Source organism: Orcinus orca, chromosome 6, assembly GCF_937001465.1.
Source record: "Orcinus orca chromosome 6, mOrcOrc1.1, whole genome shotgun sequence".
Taxonomy (NCBI): Eukaryota; Metazoa; Chordata; class Mammalia; order Artiodactyla; family Delphinidae; genus Orcinus; species Orcinus orca.
In genome coordinates this window covers 112,350,121-112,367,676 of record NC_064564.1, presented here as the reverse complement: position 1 = coordinate 112,367,676, position 17,556 = coordinate 112,350,121, and the positions used below count along the sequence as shown (strand labels likewise).

At 53.3% G+C, this 17,556-nt stretch overlaps 1 protein-coding gene across 22 annotated transcripts in view; it reads right to left on the bottom strand.

Moving 5' to 3' along the window:
* Positions 1-1,307: 1,307 nt before the first annotated feature.
* RALGPS1 (Ral GEF with PH domain and SH3 binding motif 1) overlaps positions 1,308-17,556 on the bottom strand; it is a 287,326-nt gene continuing 271,077 nt past the window's right edge. For 12 of the 22 annotated variants that reach the window (XM_049710721.1, XM_049710734.1, XM_049710736.1 and 9 more), the window contains 6 exons: positions 15,234-15,317; positions 13,742-13,847; positions 11,929-12,021; positions 11,649-11,754; positions 9,779-9,870; positions 1,308-9,232 (listed from right to left, as the gene is read on the bottom strand). In XM_049710721.1, the coding sequence (XP_049566678.1) occupies positions 9,134-9,232; positions 9,779-9,870; positions 11,649-11,754; positions 11,929-12,021; positions 13,742-13,847; positions 15,234-15,317 (580 nt within the window). In that variant the 3' untranslated portion in view covers positions 1,308-9,133. Of the gene's footprint in view, positions 9,233-9,778; positions 9,871-11,648; positions 11,755-11,927; positions 12,022-13,741; positions 13,848-15,233; positions 15,318-17,556 lie in introns of those variants that run through there. The other 10 variants (XM_049710727.1, XM_049710737.1, XM_049710725.1 and 7 more) reach the window with 7 other exon arrangements.

Here is a 17,556-nt window from a genome sequence, read left to right as displayed (position 1 = left end):
TGCCGGCCAAGCTCAAGCTCCCAGCCCTGCTCAACCCAGCCCGGACAGTCCCCGCCCACAGCACCGCCTCCGCATGTGGCCCCGCCCACTCACCTCACCTCCGCGGGTGCCCTGGCCCTGGCCTGCTGGCTACATTCTCGGGTGTGATGTCGGCCCTCGAGGCTAAATAGGAATTCTAGCGTAGAGTCTGCGTTAGCTCGCCGATCTCTCCATCCATCAAAAGGAGGTACTGCTTTCTCCAAGTGCTGTTTGTGGTGCCTATCGCAGTGAGGCTGAGGGGCTGGAGCTTGGCAGGCTTGAGCTGTAGTCTTGACTTCATCACTTTCCTGCACCGTCAGATGCATCCATCTCACAGCCCTCGAACACTGCCCTGGGGCTGAGGGCAGCGACCCCATCCGGGTAAAGCTGTGGGTCACTGTACCGTCTAAGACGTGAGGAGCAGGTGAGCTAGGGCCCCTCAGCCAGCGGGGCTTGTCATAGCTAGGGAGGTGTGGCCATACTGGCCCGGAACCGGGGTGGTGGAGCAGAGGCTGCGGAGTGTGTGCAGGAGCCTGAGCTTGGAGAATCGGCCACTGCAGCTTTGGAAGGCACTAGCTGGGAAGCTGAGGCAGGCGGGGCCAGGGGTCCCCATGGTCATCTTGGATCATGTCACCCCCTGGTGCACACTCCCTCAATAACTTCAAGGTGCTTTCCCAGAAGGCCTAGACTCCTTCACTGCCGGACATTCCAGCAGAGAAGCCAGTCTGGAGAGAGAATGTAGGGGAGAGAAAAGACATAGGGGGCTTCTTCCCATTTCTCCTTCCTGCCCCTTGAGACTTCACTTCCGTCCTCCCCTCAGGTTTCCATGGGACAATCCTTGTAAGACGGTGCCTCTTCTCTTAAGCAAGCCAGAGTGGGCTTCTGGGTTTTGCTTAGTTAGCATCATGAACTCCCCTCAACGCATCTTTTCAGACTGGGACCCCACTGCTCCCCCAAATCCTTTACTCAGTGAGACTGGGTTGCTTGTCTCCCCAAATTATCCTGCTCCTTCTCTTCTGTCTTCCTGCCTCTCCCACCCACCATGGGTTCAGCGATCTCTGCAATGACTCTCCAAACGCCTCTGCCCTCTAAACCTTCCCCCAATCCCCCAGGTGCCTCCCCGGAGTGCCCACAGCACTGACTCTGTCCCTCCCCGAGGGCACTGCTCCTGTATGTCATTTATGCTCTAGTAACCTCTTAGCTGAGCGCCCACACCTCCTTCGCGTCTGTGTCTGGCACAGCAACTGTTGGCTAAATAAACGCACGTGACTTTAATAAATTGAGCAATATTCACTGGAAAACACATTTAATTTCAAAGTAAACAAAATGTTTACACTAAACTATTTAATTAGTGAAACAATTATCAGTGTAACAAGCTGAAAAATACAGCAACTTGATACAAGACTGAGGTAACAAAATACTTCACCAAAAATCTAAAGAATCCCACAGAGGGCTGATGTTCAGTGGTTACTGTGGATGAGACAGTTCACAAGAATTAGGGAGAGTCCTTACACAACTGCATGCAGGGGGTGTGCCGGGAAAAAAGACAGCCCAGGAGAGTGCAACAGATTGAACAGGAGACAAATTAAAATGTAAAAACTGATTTTCAACTTACTTTGAATAATACATAAGAAATTGAAAACTATTCTCTATGCAACATTTTGAATGCTAAGTGGAAAACCATGCATTTTGGCACAGAATTTATTGAAGATTATACCATACTAATAAATTAACCACTATTGTTTCATTATTGAATGGTCACAGTCATTCAGAAATGGAGAAAGAGATAGATGAGTGGTTATAGAACCGACAGATGATCCATCGCTGCTGCTGCGAGCAGGGGTTTCGGGGCTGCCCGTGGCGCACACACACTTGTGCAACACCAGCGGCGAGGTGGTCCATGGGACGAGTTCTCGACACCCAAGGAGATGCAGCTCTCACTCATGCTGTACTTGTCTTTAACATTGAAATTAGAACCAAAAAACCTCTGAAGTAAATGCTGTGAGCATTCTGACCCTACCCTCCGGCTCCACCTCGGAGTCCTCACTGTGTTCAGCCGTAGCTCTGTGCCTGGCTGTTCTGTGCCAACCAGTCGCTAGGACAGCAACTGGACTATTCAGTCTGTTGAGCTCTTTGAAGCTTTTCTGGAGGAATCTGCACCTGGTTTCTACCCTGTGCTAGGAGGGAGGCAAGGTCTTGCTGGGAGAGAGGAAATGGCATGGTGAAGATTATTTGTTCGTTGAGGGGTCAGCTCCATGAGGGCAGGGCTTGGGTTTGTCTTGTTCTCAGACATTTCTATCCTGGGTGGAGCCTGGCACACAGGAAGCACTCACAAGAGATGAGAATCAATGGATGAATGGGTGGTTTCACACAGAGGATCTGTTATTTCAGAGGGACTCTTGTAGTTTTTTTTTTTTTCTTTTTAAAACATGAAGTCACCCAACATGCAGAATAATGTGGGGCTGATTAAAGTGCTTCATGAAAGTCACAAAAAATAAGTTAGGTTGTGTTTTTAACAATGTTCACCTGGTTCTAAGCAACAGTAACGTGGATCCAGAGCTCTAGACTCCGCCTGTGGAATGGAAGCAGACCCTGCTTGCGAATGACTTCCTGTTTCCATGGACCATTTTTCCACCTGTACAGTGGCATCCTAAAAGATACACTTCTTGGGCTTGGGAGGTGGGAGGAAGACGATGAAAGAAATACTGGCCATATTGGTAAGAAGAAAAAACACTTTATAAACTCAGTTGGCAAGAGAGAGCGGGTTCTTTCATAAGCAGAACCCCTTCAAGTGTCTTCTCTTTAGGGTCTGCAGGGGACAGGGCGATGAACGGGCAGGCTTCTTCAGGGAGGGAAGGGAGGCCACACTGTCCCACTGGGCACGCTCAGAACAATATTTCTACCGCTTTCGACCAAATCTATCCTCCACGAAGTTTCAGTTGTCAGAATGCACTTAGCTGACCTTGAGTTACAAAATGTGTTGGACTGAGAGGGGTGAGAATTACTCCCGGGGAGAGGGGAGTGAGCTGTGTGGGCGGCATCCTGAGGATACCTGCTACCTACTCCACAGTTTGTAGATAGCATTCTAAACCTTTCATCCTGGGCTGCCACGATCTCTCTGCTTAACAAAAAATGATACCACATATGCATGCAAGACACGTCACCTTCAATGTTTTCACAGACATTTGTGCACCATGGCTGGTCAAAGAGCAAGACCCAGAAATGCTACCTTCCAGGGCCAGAATCTACCCGGGGACTTTCCCCTTTGGGGTTTTGTGCCTGTCCCCCTCTGTCCCTGGCTTGCAGGCCTCCTCACCTGCAGCTTGAGGGACAAACCAACACTGGAAAGACGATCAACACTTAACTCACATGCTTGGCCCAGAGCCCCTGCTGGGAGAGAGCCAAGTGCCTTACAGCCTCATCTGCAGGACTCTTCTGGTAAGTTCAAGGTTCTTACCAGTTCTATGAGAATCCATTCCTATGAGCTAGGAATGTTTCCGGGAGGGGACATGGGATCAATCTCAATTTTAGTGAGAAGACTAGACACTTTGAAAAGAATTGCAATTGTGCTATTTCAAAATTAGGCTCAGAGGAAAACATTTGTAAAGACAAGGAAAATCTGTAAAGGGCAGGAAAGTACCTGATTTAGTGTGAGTCTGAAATTTTGAGGTTTTTAGATTGGCTTCTATAATTTCATGTCAGAAAAACCAGGAGAGTTTGAAGAGTAGAGAAATTCAAGGAAAGTAGTCTGGCAATTTCATTCAAACTTAAGACTTAAAAAAAATTAACAGGTAGAATCAGATTCAATGTAAGTTAAAGCGTTAACACTGCATGGTTCTGGTGAGAGATGTTTGGAGTGTCTGCTGTATTCATTCAGCCTCCAGATGCTAATTTGAGCAGTTGTTGGTATGAATTAGGTGCATGCATTCGACCCCAGCTGCGTGAGGGTGCGCAAAGCACCGATGACCAAGGTTTGCTGGTCTCAATTTCACCATCTGGAGTTTCTCCTGGCATGAAAGTATTCTAGATTTTGCTCTGAAAGAGGGTTAGTTACGGAGCATAGTAAGACTCAACCACAAAATAAGACCTGATGACAATTACTTTCCTCACCAATTCATCTGAATTTTCAGAAAAGTGGTCACCGTTTGATCAAAATACAGTGGTGGGTCCTTTGGTAGTTCTTAAGTCGACCTCTTACTACAGTTTATCGGTTAAGATGTTGTTTTGAAGCATCTTGTCCAGAAACTCTTAAAGAGTCGTTTGGTGTCTGATCAGTGTGAGCTCTGAAACCACAATAGCAACAAGGACCCAGAAATTCAGTCTCTTTCAGAAAATCATTAAGAGTTTCCTTCTCAGAATTAGGACACCCAGATTAAAAAAAAAGAGAGAGGGGGAAAGAGAGGGAGGGAGAGGGAAGGAGAGAGGGTGGGGAAGGGCTGAAGGGAGAAGCTATGGTGATAAAAGCTACCATAAATAAAGCTAATTTTTATTCATTACTTTAAATAAAAATGTATTTGTGCAAAATAAAAGTCACTTAAAAGTATGACAAGGAGTGACAGATGAAGGACATTGTTCACCTGAAGAGCTCTCAGCCGAAGGCAGAGCTCGGACCGTCCCCTCCCCAGGGCTTTGCTCTCGTCACCATGGTCGTCAACAATTGTGCCCTTGGACTTGGATGATGGAGAACTTGCTGGTGACTGTGTTTGGGGGCAAGAATGGGGGAGCTTAAGGCCTCAGTGTCACTCAGCTCCCCAGTGTAATCAAGAATCCCAGTGGCCCTGCCCTGGCAGTGGAGGCAAAGGGGTGAGAGGATGGGAGCAAAAGCCTTGCTCGGGGAGAGGTCGGTGCAAAGTAGCTTCTGAGCAGCCGGTCACGTCACCGTGCGCGCAGGAGGCCTCGAGAAGCTGGCAGAAAGCGTCACGACTTCCCATGCTGACCCGGGGGCGGGGGGAGGGGTGAGAAGAGCGGGGCCTTCAGACCCTGCGGGAGTGGGGCTGGGAGGAAGCAAGCAGGCCAGCGCTGGCCCAGTCCACGGTCCCGAAGCTGGGTCTTGCCTCAGAAGAGCCGACGGCAACAAGGCCTGGGAGGGCCCCAGGGGCCCAGGGAGCAGGCCTTCCGGATGAATAGCACCCATAGGAACAGAAAACAAGACACGATTTAAGGCATTGTTTGTTTACAGTAAAAGAATGCGAGGGACCCTTAACACAGAAGGAATCCGGGCTCTCACTCTGACCTTCCTCGGTGGACCAGCCTATCGCTTAAGGTTAAAGCAGGGCCTCAAAGAGAATGAAGTGTGTGATGTCACGAGTCTTGTGCCAAAATGCATGTTTCTCGGAGAGTCCACGCTCGCTCGCTTGCACGCACACAGACACGGCACGCACACGCAGAGGACGCTTCGGGGTTGTACAAAATCTGAGGCAGCCCTGTGGGCGAGCGACCCGGCACACTGGAGCCAGTCCCCGCCTGTCCCTTCCCTCCAGCCCTCACGCGGGGGGACGCTGTCCACTCTTTTGTGCAGGAGAAAGCACTGGGGACCCAACGTGGGACGGATGCTCTCTGGTCGCAGCAGCAGCTGGTGGACGGATGAGGGCCCAGGGAGGGAGGACGGGTTGTACAGTCTGGGGACCCATCGCGGCCCCGTGAGGCGGTGCTGCAGAATGGGGGTCATGGAGGTGGCTGGGCATCGGCAGGCGGACCCCCGCACCGGTGGAGCCCTCTGGACTGTGAGGCCTCGGCCGTGTCCCCTTGAGTCCAGCTCTGAGTCTCCCAGCACCCCACCAAAGGCCTGTGCCCCGGACACGCGCTTCGCCACCAGTCCCAGGCCGGCTCCCAGAGGCCTCTGAAGTCACGCTAAGTCCTGCAGAGACTTATTCAAATGACATAAGGTTTGCAGGTACCTAGAAGAGAAAGCTCAGCCTCTTGTCAAAGTTCTGACCTTTCAGGAGGGGACGGGGGTGGTCCCTAAGGGAAGGGTTCAGGCCTCTCCCAGTCAGTCTGTGAATGAGTGGGTGGTGGGGGAAGGGGAGAGGGCACAGCAGTGGTACCAGCCACCACGTGTTACGGGGCTGCTGTGTGCCAGGCAAGGCTCTGAGTACCGCATCTGTATTGTGTCCTGAGTCCTCACAACAACCCCAGGAGGCAGGTACTGGAATTATCCCCATTAAAAAGATGAGGAAACTGAGGCTTAGAGAGGTGAAGTACACAGCGGGTGAGTGACAGGGCTAAGACACCAGCGCCCACGCTCTCAACCTCTATCCTTGGGTTAAAGCACAAGTGATTTTGGAGTGGAGAGCTGACCAATCCTGCAGGATAAGCACATGCCTCTGGAGAGGCGAGGGGGTGGTTAGCGGGTGGCAGGAGTTGGCAAGTGGAAGCACAAGGAGAAGGGGGAAATTTGGGGATATCGGGAACCCCAAGGCTCCCCATGCTGTGTCCCCAGGCCCAGATCCCAGCTACCTTTACTGGGGGGACCACCAGCCCCAAGGTCAGGGTGTTTCTCCTTCCCCTCAAAGCTGCGGACACGCCCCCAGCCTCAGGCCTCCTCCCCCAGCACTGCCGTGGGGTTCCAGGAAATTTGATGAGAAGCAATTTCATCAAAAACAAATCCATCTTGGTGGTAATTTGGTCAAAATGATGAATTGGAAACAATGCATCTCCTCGCACTGGGAGACAGTTATAAGAACGGTCACAGCAGCACTGTTCAGAATAGCCAAAAGCGGGAAATCATTCTTGGGATCACGGACAGAAGAACTGATAAAAAAAATTACAAGTAAATGAATGACAGCTATGCACACTGACATAGAGGAATCTTAGGAACATACTGTAGGAGAAAAGCAAGTCACAGAAGAAACTAGACAGTTATGGTTCTATTCTTTGAAAAAAAGTTTTAAAAAATGTACCCCAGACAATACATTAAGGAACCAAACACATGTGTTCACATTTTAAGGGAAACAAACAAATCAGGAGAGTGGTCATGGGGCACAGGTGAGCGGGAGGGAGACAGAATTAGGAAGGAGCCCTTGGGAGGGAGGTGTTCCGAGAACTGGGGAGGTCCTGCCTTTGGACTGGGTGGTGGGTACACGAGTGTTTGCTTTATTGCTGTGGTTTACACCTTACACATATGCTATCGATAAAGTTGAGGTGTATTCAGTGCTAGCACACACAATTTTAAGAAATGCAGTTCCACAAAAAAGAAAAGTCACCTTAGTCACTGAGATTTTCTACAGGAGTGGATGCATTTCTGTAATGCCCTCATCGGAGCCCCATGCCATCACATGCAGGTAGTGTGGCTTATTTCAATAATCCTCTGCTGTGGAATATTTAGTTTTGCCAATTTTTTCTTATTACATAAAGCAGAGGGTGGGAACATTTATTTGAAAGTAAATTAGAAATAAAAAGGGAAAAAAGTAGAAAATATAGAAGACCGTCTCCCTTAGGTCTAAAAACTGGACAAAAATACTTAAACATTGCCAAAGCTTGTCATGGTATACCATGTTTGCCAGACGTGAAATTCAGTCCATTTGTCTTTCTGACCAAACACCTCCTCTACCAAGTGGGTTTGACCCAGTTCCCTGCTACCTGCTGCGCAGCTGCTGCTACCCTCAGGCTGCCTCCACCCCCAGAGAGCCAGAGGACACTTGCTCAGAGCAACCGTCCCTGCTCCTGGCTGCCCTCCCACCAGGGCCACGACTGTCACTGTGGAGCAGACACCAAGGCCCTGCCTCTCTCTGCCCCCACCATCTGTGTGGCCCACCTCAGTCCTTGTCACTCCTCCGGGTCACCTGTGTGTGGCAGGTGAGCTCCAGTGCAATGTGCTCTCAGAGTGGCCCTCAGAGCTAAGGAGGGACCCCAGGCATGCACGGAGTGACCAGGGCGGAGGAGGTCAGGACGCTCTTCCTCTCTTAACGTGACCTGAGGCAGCACCTTGTTCATCGCCTTGAGGTAACCTTCAACCAAAGACCCTGGTCTCCCCATCGTGGAGATGGGCAGTTACATTTGCTCGAGCACAAAATACAGTCTAGAGACCGCAGAGCTGTAGTTTTCTTGTACGTCATTTTAGACATTTTATGGGCACCGACACGCATATAATAAATATGCACGTATATTTTAATACAAGTGAGATTGCCCTTACGCGTGTTCTTACACTTTACTTTTTCACTTATGTCTTGGAGCCCCTTTCAGGTGATCACACACAGATCAGGGGGTACACAGTAGGGGTTTACTGAGGGTCGCCGAGTTTCCAGGTGCTTTTTTTTCTCTTTCTATTAAGGACAATGCTGCAGTGGACATTCTCACCCATACACCTGTGTGTGCATGTGTGCGCATACGCCCCAGACAAATTTCTAGCAAGTGAGTTGAGGGACTCGAATGCAATTTATTTTCAGTTTCCCTGTGGTGCCTCAAGTTTATCCCTTTATCAGTCTTGTCCTACTGTTTTAGTTTGTCCAGGACTTTCTGCTAATTTCGCCGTCTAGCTTCTTATCGTGTAGAATTTGATCAGCTTGTTACATGTGTCCTCATCGATGTTACAGATGAAAATCCTGAATAGGCCCAAACTGAGCACAGAATCATGGGACACACCACTAGAGACCTCCCTCTGCCTTATGAGAGCCGCTTTGAGGGGCCAGGAAGTCTGTGACTGTGCTGTGACCAGCACCACTGCAGCCCCTGCCCTCCCGGCCTCACACGCCTGCTGTGAACTCGGCACTACCTTCCTCCTCCTCGAAGCTGCCACCGTCTATTCCAGCCATGGCGCTCTCTCTCCAGACAGAGGAGAGGGACCCGGCTCCCCAGCCCCTCTTCCAGCTCATCCCTGGGGAACAGGTCAGGGAAGCTCAGTGCTCCTGGCCCCAGCAGCCCACCTGCTGTCCGGGCTGGTATGAGGGCTGAGCAGCCACCCCTCTAGCAAGCCTGGACGGCAGAGGCTGTGCTTCCAGGCCTCTGGCTCGATGGCAGGAGGCTGAGCAAGCCAGGTCCCCGCCCCCCGCCTCCCCCCAGGAAGCATGCGGCGGGAGATCTCCGGGCCACAGACTCTGGTGTCAGGCAGACCGGGGTTAGATCTTACTCACCGTGGGGCCTTAAACAAGTGTCTGCCACTTTCTGAGCCTCAGTGTCCTCAGCATAAAACGGAGACAGTATGGGAACCTACCTCACAGGGATGTTGGGAGGATTCGGCCAATTCCTGCACGTAAAGCATTTCTCCTGAAGCCTGGTCCTGGGAGGGGCAGCAGTGGGGGGCGGGAGCAGAGCCTCAGGCAGGCATGGCGGACCAGAGGTCCTATTGGTTCAAGCATGCCAAGGGGCCGTACAGCCCCACTCACCAGCAGCACCATGGTTGCTTCTCAACAAATGAGCTATTATTATCGTTATTCCTAAGGGTTGTTGGGGGCAGGGAGGCCCTTTTGTCAGGTTGGAGTTTGCCCATGAATCAGCTTTCGGGGGGTGACCTCAGTAGATGCTGTGGCCTGACCCTTGGGGCACTATCCCACCTGCAACCTATCTCTGATGGTTGTTTCTGTGGCGTTTCCTTTAGTAGGAAAGACACAGGGGCCAGATTCAAAGTTCTAGTCTGAAGCTGGGCTTAGTTCCAAGAGGGGCAGGGGGTGCCCTGTCTCATGGGAAAAGGCTGATCAAAAGAGGGCGCCTGGGAGCTTAGCTGATAGGCTCTGGGGGAAGGAGGGAGGTGTGTTTTCTAGGGACCCTTAGTCCCGAGGGTGGGAGAGGGTATTTTAGGTAACAAGCAGGACTTTGGTGACTTTACCTGAGGCCTGTTGCTTTTACATGCGTCATCCAAATGCTTGTGCCACAGTATTGCATGAAACCGGGAACCAGTCTGGAACTTGTAAACATTGCCTGATGGGTAGAAAACCACTGGTTAAGAGGAAGGTCACGTGGGAGGGTCTGCCTGTGACTGTGGCGTGAAGATAAACGTGGACCTGCGTAACTAAACTAGGGAAAGTCAGGAGCAGCCCAAGGCAAGCTCGGGGCATGTAGAGGAGGAGGCTCCCGTGCTCCCCGCCTGTCTCTTTGGACCAGGGCTCTTAACCATTTTTCCAGCCACGGTGCCTTTGGCTCTGGTGAAGCCTGTGGACCCTTCTCAGAATTATGTCTCAAATGCATAAAATAAAATAGAAAGAAAATCAATAATACTGAAATACAGTTACCAAACTGCTAAAAAATAAATGAGTGATATCATTCTCTACGTGCTCATTTATTAACGCGCTAATGACAAGATCTGGGGGCAGGTCTGACACTGTACTGCAACTGCAAAGAGCTGAACAAAAATGCTATTCTAAGATATCTGCAATAATACGTGATGTGAAAATATCTGTGGTTTCTCTTGCAGATAAAATCACAGGTATTGTGAACATTCTAGTTAGTAGTTTAATACTTATAATTAAAGGAATTAGAGGTCATGGGAAACAGAGATGTGATCTTTTTGCCACCCAAGCTCACAGACCTTTTGCATTCTATCCATGGACCTTGGCCACCTGCTGTGTCATATTTCCCTCTGCTTGGGGACAGTGCTTTCCTCTGGGCTCAGCCCCGAGAATGGCCTGTGGACCCCATGACCATACAGTCTTTAAGTCAAGCTGGTATAGGTACAACCTTTACTTCCTAAAGAAACCGCCTCTAATCTGGTCCCAGAGCCTCGCGGAAGAAACTCAAATGGTAACCAGCCTGAGGAAACACTATGACGTGTGCGTAGCCATACGTGGTTCAGTCACTCAGAAGCAGAGCAGAGGACTTGGCTCTCTCCACTCCCTGGGCTCCTTGAGGCTCTCACTTCTTTAATTCCCAGCTAACAACATTCAAACCCTGACCCTCCACCAGCACCATCATCTGCGTTACCTGGGAGTTTGTTAGAAATAGAGAAACTTGGTCTCTACTCCAGATCCACTGAATCCAAATCTGAATTTTTACAAGATCCCTGGGCAATCGTATGTACATGAACCCTGCATTAGAACATTCCTGTGAAGGTGTGAAGATGCTCAGGGTCTTTACAGCTCCAGTGAACTTTCCTAGCTAGGAGACCCAGGAAATCCGGGCTTTTGTCACGTGACGTAGGCCGCCAAGGAGGTTAGCATGGCCTATTCTGAACCTCAGTGCAGAACCTCTCCTTCTTCTCAGCATGCTCATGGGGGAAGAATAAAACCAGGAGGAACTGGGAGATGACTGGGCAAGTGAAAGTTGGAGCTTTTATAGAAGGGTTCTTCTCTGGTTTGGCCTTGGATCAGGACACTGCCAGAGTCTCACGGCACAGGCAGTGCCGGGGGGGCCTTGAAATCTCCCAACACCCAAGACTCCTCCAGCCGCATGGTCACTGCCTCATCCAGCGCTATGTTATTCATTCCAGGACCCTGAGGCTAGAGTTCCAGGGGTGATGGGCCCCAGTAGCCATAGGTGAAAAGGATTCCGGCTGCCACGTGCCATGCACACTGCTCAGTGGACACGCCCACCACAATCTAAGCAGCTTTGGGGACCAACGAAGGACCCTGTGAACATCAGAACCTAAAGCAAAAGGAAAGCAGCAGCCTCAGAAGTCCCTACTCTTTCAAAACGCACATTTAGCAGCAGAAGAAAGAGGGCAGAGAGAAGCTGCAGGCTCCCAGCGCTGACCTGCTGCCTACCTTTGTCGGGGTTATTCAGCTGGAAGATGTCCGGGTGCTCGGGGTCATCGGGCAGCTGCACCATCCAGCCCACGACGGAGACCTTTTTGCCAGGTGTGGATTTATACTGCAGAGGAACAACAGCACAGCCGTGAGGCCCACACCCTCCGCTCCCCAAGGAAGGCCGACCTGGGCCAGGCAAGGTTCCTTCCACTCCCGCCGCCTTGCCCACCTCCACCCTCCCCGCTGCACTTCGCACCAAACGAAGTGGCAGCACAGAGAGGCCTTTCGTGGAACGTACGTGTTTTCTGTCTGTGCCCCTCAAGGACTTGGCTCCGTAGTACAGGAGGGTGGATCCTGAGAGGATGACCCAGTACCTGGTCCACGAGGACAGCTGCAGAGGCAGAGTGGCAATGTCACAAGTGGAGGCGCAGAGTCCCCCACTGCCTGACTAGAGACCCAGCTACATGGGTGGAAAGGGGGGGCCCTTCCTCCCGAGCGGTGCCAGCGCAGGCCTCATCTCGTCCCTGCCCGCCAGCCCTCAGTGCCACTCCTCCCAGGGCCTAGAGGAGGGAGACTCCTCAGCAGCTCATCAGGCCTAAGCCCTCCCTCTCCTTTATCCCAAGAGCCTTTCCTTTTCCCACCTTGTTTAGGGCAGTGCCAAGGCATAACTTCTATGTATTCAGGTGACCTGAACCCAAGAATGTCCTGGGGAAAAAGAGTTTCAAAACACGGACAAGCTAAACCATAACCTAGAAGAACCATAATGTCTGCAATGGGGGGCTCTGGCTGCAAGCGGATGGCAGCACTTTGAAAGCATTTATGGCTAGAAGAGGGGACGCCTGGCAGGGCCAAGCTGCAGGTGTGGCTTTTGTTCCTCTAGGCATGAAGCAGACCGCTCTGCATCACGACCTACAAGGCTCCTCTTCACACTGGCGGGGGGCAGGGGGCGGGGCGCGGGGTTGGTGGGGGAACTGCGTCACCTCAGATGGTGAAAGCACTGGCTTTCAGACCTTTTTGATGACACCCACAGGTGTGTACAACACATGTGCATATGTATGTTGAACTGAAAGAAGCTTCATGAAACAATATTCACTTTTACTATGTGTAAGAAACTCCGACATTTTCCAGTCTATTCTATCCTATTCAGAAATATGGGTCATGACCCCCTGGATTAACTTCATCGCTCACCAGCGGGCCAACCAGCATCGCTCTGGCCTCAGAATGACCGGAGCCTGGACCCGGTACAGCAGGGCAGCAAGCAGGTCTGTACAGCAGACCAGATATAGGGCCTCATGTCGCAGGACGCTTTGTGACACTCTGGGTCCAAGGGACGGAGTGTGGCCCAGGGCTGGGATGCAGACTCTTCTCCTCACCCAACAACCACCAAGCACCCGAAGACAGGGGAGCCTCTAGAGCAGCACCTCGGCTAGGGGCCTGGCATCTTCACACTGGGCGCCGGTAGGAGGGGGCATCGCCAGGTGGCTTTGTGGGCAGTGGACGGGGCAAGCAGCAGCCAGGGCAGGAGAGGAAGGCCAGAGCAGACACGGGCAGACGCTGCCTGGAGCTGCGGCTCACAGGCGGGCTTGCAGGCAGCTTGCCGTGGATGCTCCGTAGAACAAACAAAGAGGTCTTGGCAAGCGGCTGAGGGGTCACGGAGCCAGGGACATCTGGGCTCAGCACGTGGTGACCCGGTGGCTGGTGGGGGAGCCTGAGAGGCCTCCTGATTCCTTGTCCCTGTCCTTTCCACCACGCATTTCATGATGCTGCCGAAGGGGGAGGGGATCTGCGTCGGGATACCACCCAGGCCGTGCTGCCCGTCTCAGGCACAGCACCCTCCCTGACTCCCAGGGTCTCCAGGCCTCCACCTGCCCTCAAGGTAATCACACAGTCCCATTCACCGCCTGCTCAATGTCTGCAGGGCCACACACGTGACAGTCCTGCCAAGTCCTCCAGGATGTAGGGACTATTTTATCCCAATTTACAGATGTGGAAACTGAGGCCCTGCCCACTCAGTGGCACAACTGGACTGGAACCCCGGTTGGCCGGTCTCTGGAGCCCATGCCCTCCCTGCTGCCCATGCCGCCTCTAGACAGATGTGCCTCTGCACTCACCGCGGGCTTCCGTCCTTCCTTGAGCAGAGTTTTCCTTCTCAGAGGCCCCTCCATGGTGGGGACCGCTGCCGAGCTCCCCAGCGTACAGATGCACGGGCCGGTGGGGCTGCAGGGGAGACCACCAGTCAGACATCGCCTTGGAGGAGCTGAGGTCAGGCACCCTCTCACCCACTGGGGCCCACGGGTCCCCCACTGCCGGGTCCATAATGGCACCACAGGACAAGGACTCAACAGTGCTGGGCAAGGCTAGGGAGGGGAGGGCCCCGAGGGCCTGGAAAACCTGAAGGACGGTGGCCTTGGGCTCACCCACAGCTGAGAACTTGCACCTCCCTCGTCCTTCTGAGTGCTGAGCGGCTCTAGGCTTGGTGCCCACGTTCCCTGTAATCCAGGCCCCCAGCAGCACCCGTGCCCTATCCTGGCTTCCTCTCCACCTGCGGAGCTTGGGGCCTGCGCAGCACCTCCTCCTTCCTGTGTTGGCAGGAGCAGCGAGGAAGTGGGAGTGGAGGGGATGGAGTAAAAAGGGGGGCAGCGGCCCCAAACCCCCATGCCCTGCGCCTTTGCGGCAGGGCTCCTTTCTCCCCCTCTGCCATGGGGATTCGGGCGCCACCTACAGGTGAAGAGTCCAAGTGCAGCACAGCCCAGGCCGCTCGCCTAAGCACCCGCTTCAGCTCCCTGGATAGGCACCTCCCGTAGACACCTCCCTCAACCCTGCATGAAAGCCGAGCAGCGCTCCCTCCGCATCCCAGTGGAAGGCATCACCACCCACTGGCTGAAGGAGCCAGAAACCTGGGGGTTCTCTCCTCTCGTCAGTTCACCCCCGAAACCTCATCAATCCCAAGGACTCATTGATCCCATGCCCTAAATATGCCCATCTCAGCCACCCCACTCCCCCCAACTCAGGCCAGAACTTGGTCATCCTTTGAACGACTGCCCAATACTCTCGCCTGACCTCCCTGTGTCCACGCTTGCCTTCCTCCCACGCGCCCTGCACACCGTGGCCAGCATGACCTGGCTCTGACAATACCCTCCCCCCACCCCCAGGCAACCCCTCCAGTGCCTTTGAGACCACCATCCTCTCCCCCTGCTGGGCGTGGCTCTGGCCCACCTCTCTGGCCTCGCCTGCCACCCTCTCCCCCACTCATTTCTTACAACGAGGACTTTCCTTCACTCCCCAAATCACCCAGCTCTTCCTGCCTCACGGCCCCAGGGGCTGTCCCTTGGGCTGCAGGTACTCTTCTTCCCCCTACACCTCTCTTCACTTTACTTGGCTGACTCCTATCACTCTTCCAGTCTTTTCTCCAGGGAGGCCTCCTCTCTGGCCCATCGGCACCCGTGATTTTCTGTTCCGTTTCTGCTTTCCTGAAGCAGCAGCCCTACAGGCTGAGGCAGAGGCTGAGTCCGTCTCGTCGGCAGCATCAAGCACAGTGCTTGGCACCCAGCAAGCACCATAGAGCTACTTGTTGAATAAATGATCACATGAATAAATGAATACCTGTAGACGCAGCTCCGGGTTCTGGGAGAATTCCGAACTGGAACCCGCCAGTTGGGCCCCAGCGTGGCATAGAGACGTCCCCTGCTTCAGAGGAAAAGGGTTGAGTTTTAGCAACAGCCTGGAAAGACCACTCCTGAAGGAGGCGAGGGCATCGCAGACTATGTGGTCATTAGCTCAGGAAGCCTCAGCCCCAACTCTTCCCCCAGCCTCCTCAGTCACACTGCAAGCACATCTGGGGCACAGCTGGAGCTGCTAGGTTAGTGAACACAACACCCCTGGAGCCTCCAACAGGGCGAGTCCCCAAGTCTCCAGGTAAGTGTTTCCTTAACCTTTTAACTGAATGTTCACCTTTCTTCCAGTGTCAAGGGGATGACTAAAATCCAGGCACACCCCTTATCCCAATGTGAGGTTGAGAGAAAATGCTGTGTAGCCCAAATATTCCATGGTCAATCCAATTAAAAGCGCACAGACACGGAATTGTGGGCTGTCTTGCATGTTGGCCCAGGGTGGGGATGGGGTGGGGCAGTGTAGCATCATTATTCACCCGGGCACTACTGAATTCCTCCGTTTGCTACGTCTTCTCCATCGGACAGTCTCTTTGCTGGCCCCAGATGGTTCCCTGCAAACCTGCTCTGTGACCTGCTGCAGACTCCAAGAACTGGTGCTCCAGGACCTCTCCGTGGGCTGCCCATCAGGCCGCTCTCTCACCTGTAGTTCCCCAGCAGTGAGCCTTTCCAGGGGAAGACGTAGCTTCCAGGGTAGGTGGGGATCTTAACCTATGTGGGGGAAGGCTTCCGTCTTCCTCTCCTGTCTTTATCCTTTTCCTCTCTTGGCAGAATGACTTCCTGTGTCTACTTGATCCTCCACCTTCTCCCCACCCTTGCAGCATGGTCTGTCCCTGGGCTATAGCTTTCCATTGGCCAAACAATGATGCAACCCAATTTATAAAGCCAGACAAGGTCCAGACGTCCTTTTCAAGTGTTCCCTCTGTTGTCCACTGCCAGTCCCAGGTTGCCCCATGTTCCCCCGTGGCACTGGACACCTGGGGGGTGGTGTGGGGTCATCGTCATTCACGGCAGCAGGTGCATCGCGCCGTCACTGAGCTCAGGTTCCTCAGAGAGGGGGCTGCGCTGCTCTCTGCCCCTCCATCCTCCACTCAAGAAGGAACTGTTCTTGATGACCATCTTGGGTTTGCTGTCCCGAAGCCCACGTTCAGGGCTGGTGGGAGTCTGATGGTCCTCCAGGTCGACTGCCCCGGGACCCTATCCCTTTCGTCCATCAGCCACTCCTCTTTAGGTGACAAAGAGCTGCAGCATGTGCTTGGTCCCCCAAGTCCTCGAACGTAATGGGTCTCAGCCCATTCCCCACCCAACCCTCGTGACAGATGACGGTCACAGGCCCACCCCACCCGCACCACGAGCCGTGGCTCAGAGGTCCCGACACGCTCAACTCCCAGCCTACAGGCCACACTGACTCCTCCCTCTCTTCACGGCTGGGCATGACACCACAGCACGTCACATCCCCGTGCTTGAGCAGGCTGTGCAGAGCGCCAGCAGCCTGCCTCCAGGGACGCTCCCCCCCCACCCCCGCCCAGCTGTAACCGGGATCGCTTATGAGTCAGGGCAGGGTCTGACAGTGAGCATCTCTGTGCCCAGAGGACGTCTCCTCATTTGATCTGGATTCCCGCTCTGAGCCACCGTCTGTTTGGAGCTGGCAGAGCTGGAGCCTCCGGCCCCTTCTTCTCCACCTTTCTTCTCATGAGTCTTTGTTCCTGGTACCCCAGGACACTGTGTGATGACAGTGGACTGTTCCACAGACGGGGCGATGTGGTTGGTGCTGCTACCGTCTCTCCATCATTCTCTCCGCTTCTTTGAGACACTCCGTGGCTGCACACTTAACAGACGTTTGGCAGGACTGACGTTTGTTGACAGAGAGCTTTAAGTCAGCGTCTTCCAACCCGTCTAGGCTTTTAAGCAGTCTTTCCTCACGCTCTTCCTAAAGGAGTGAGGTGCTCCCAAGGGCAGTGGACTGCTGGGGGGAGCGCAGGGACGCCGGGGGCCACAGGGCGGCTCACGGGAGAGTCACTAATGACCGCTCCTATGTGTCAGGCCATTGATTATCTCACGGGAGCTTTGTTTCAGCACCATCATCCTCCCCAGAATGGGGAACTGAGGCTCAGGGATGTGAAGACACTTAACCGAGGCATGAGCCAAGTAAGTCAGGATTTGAACCCACAGTTTTCAGGGTGGGAGAGAGGTTGAGTTGTCGCGTGGGGAGGAGTCCGCCATGGGGACAGGGTCCTCGTTTGGAGCCAGCACCATGT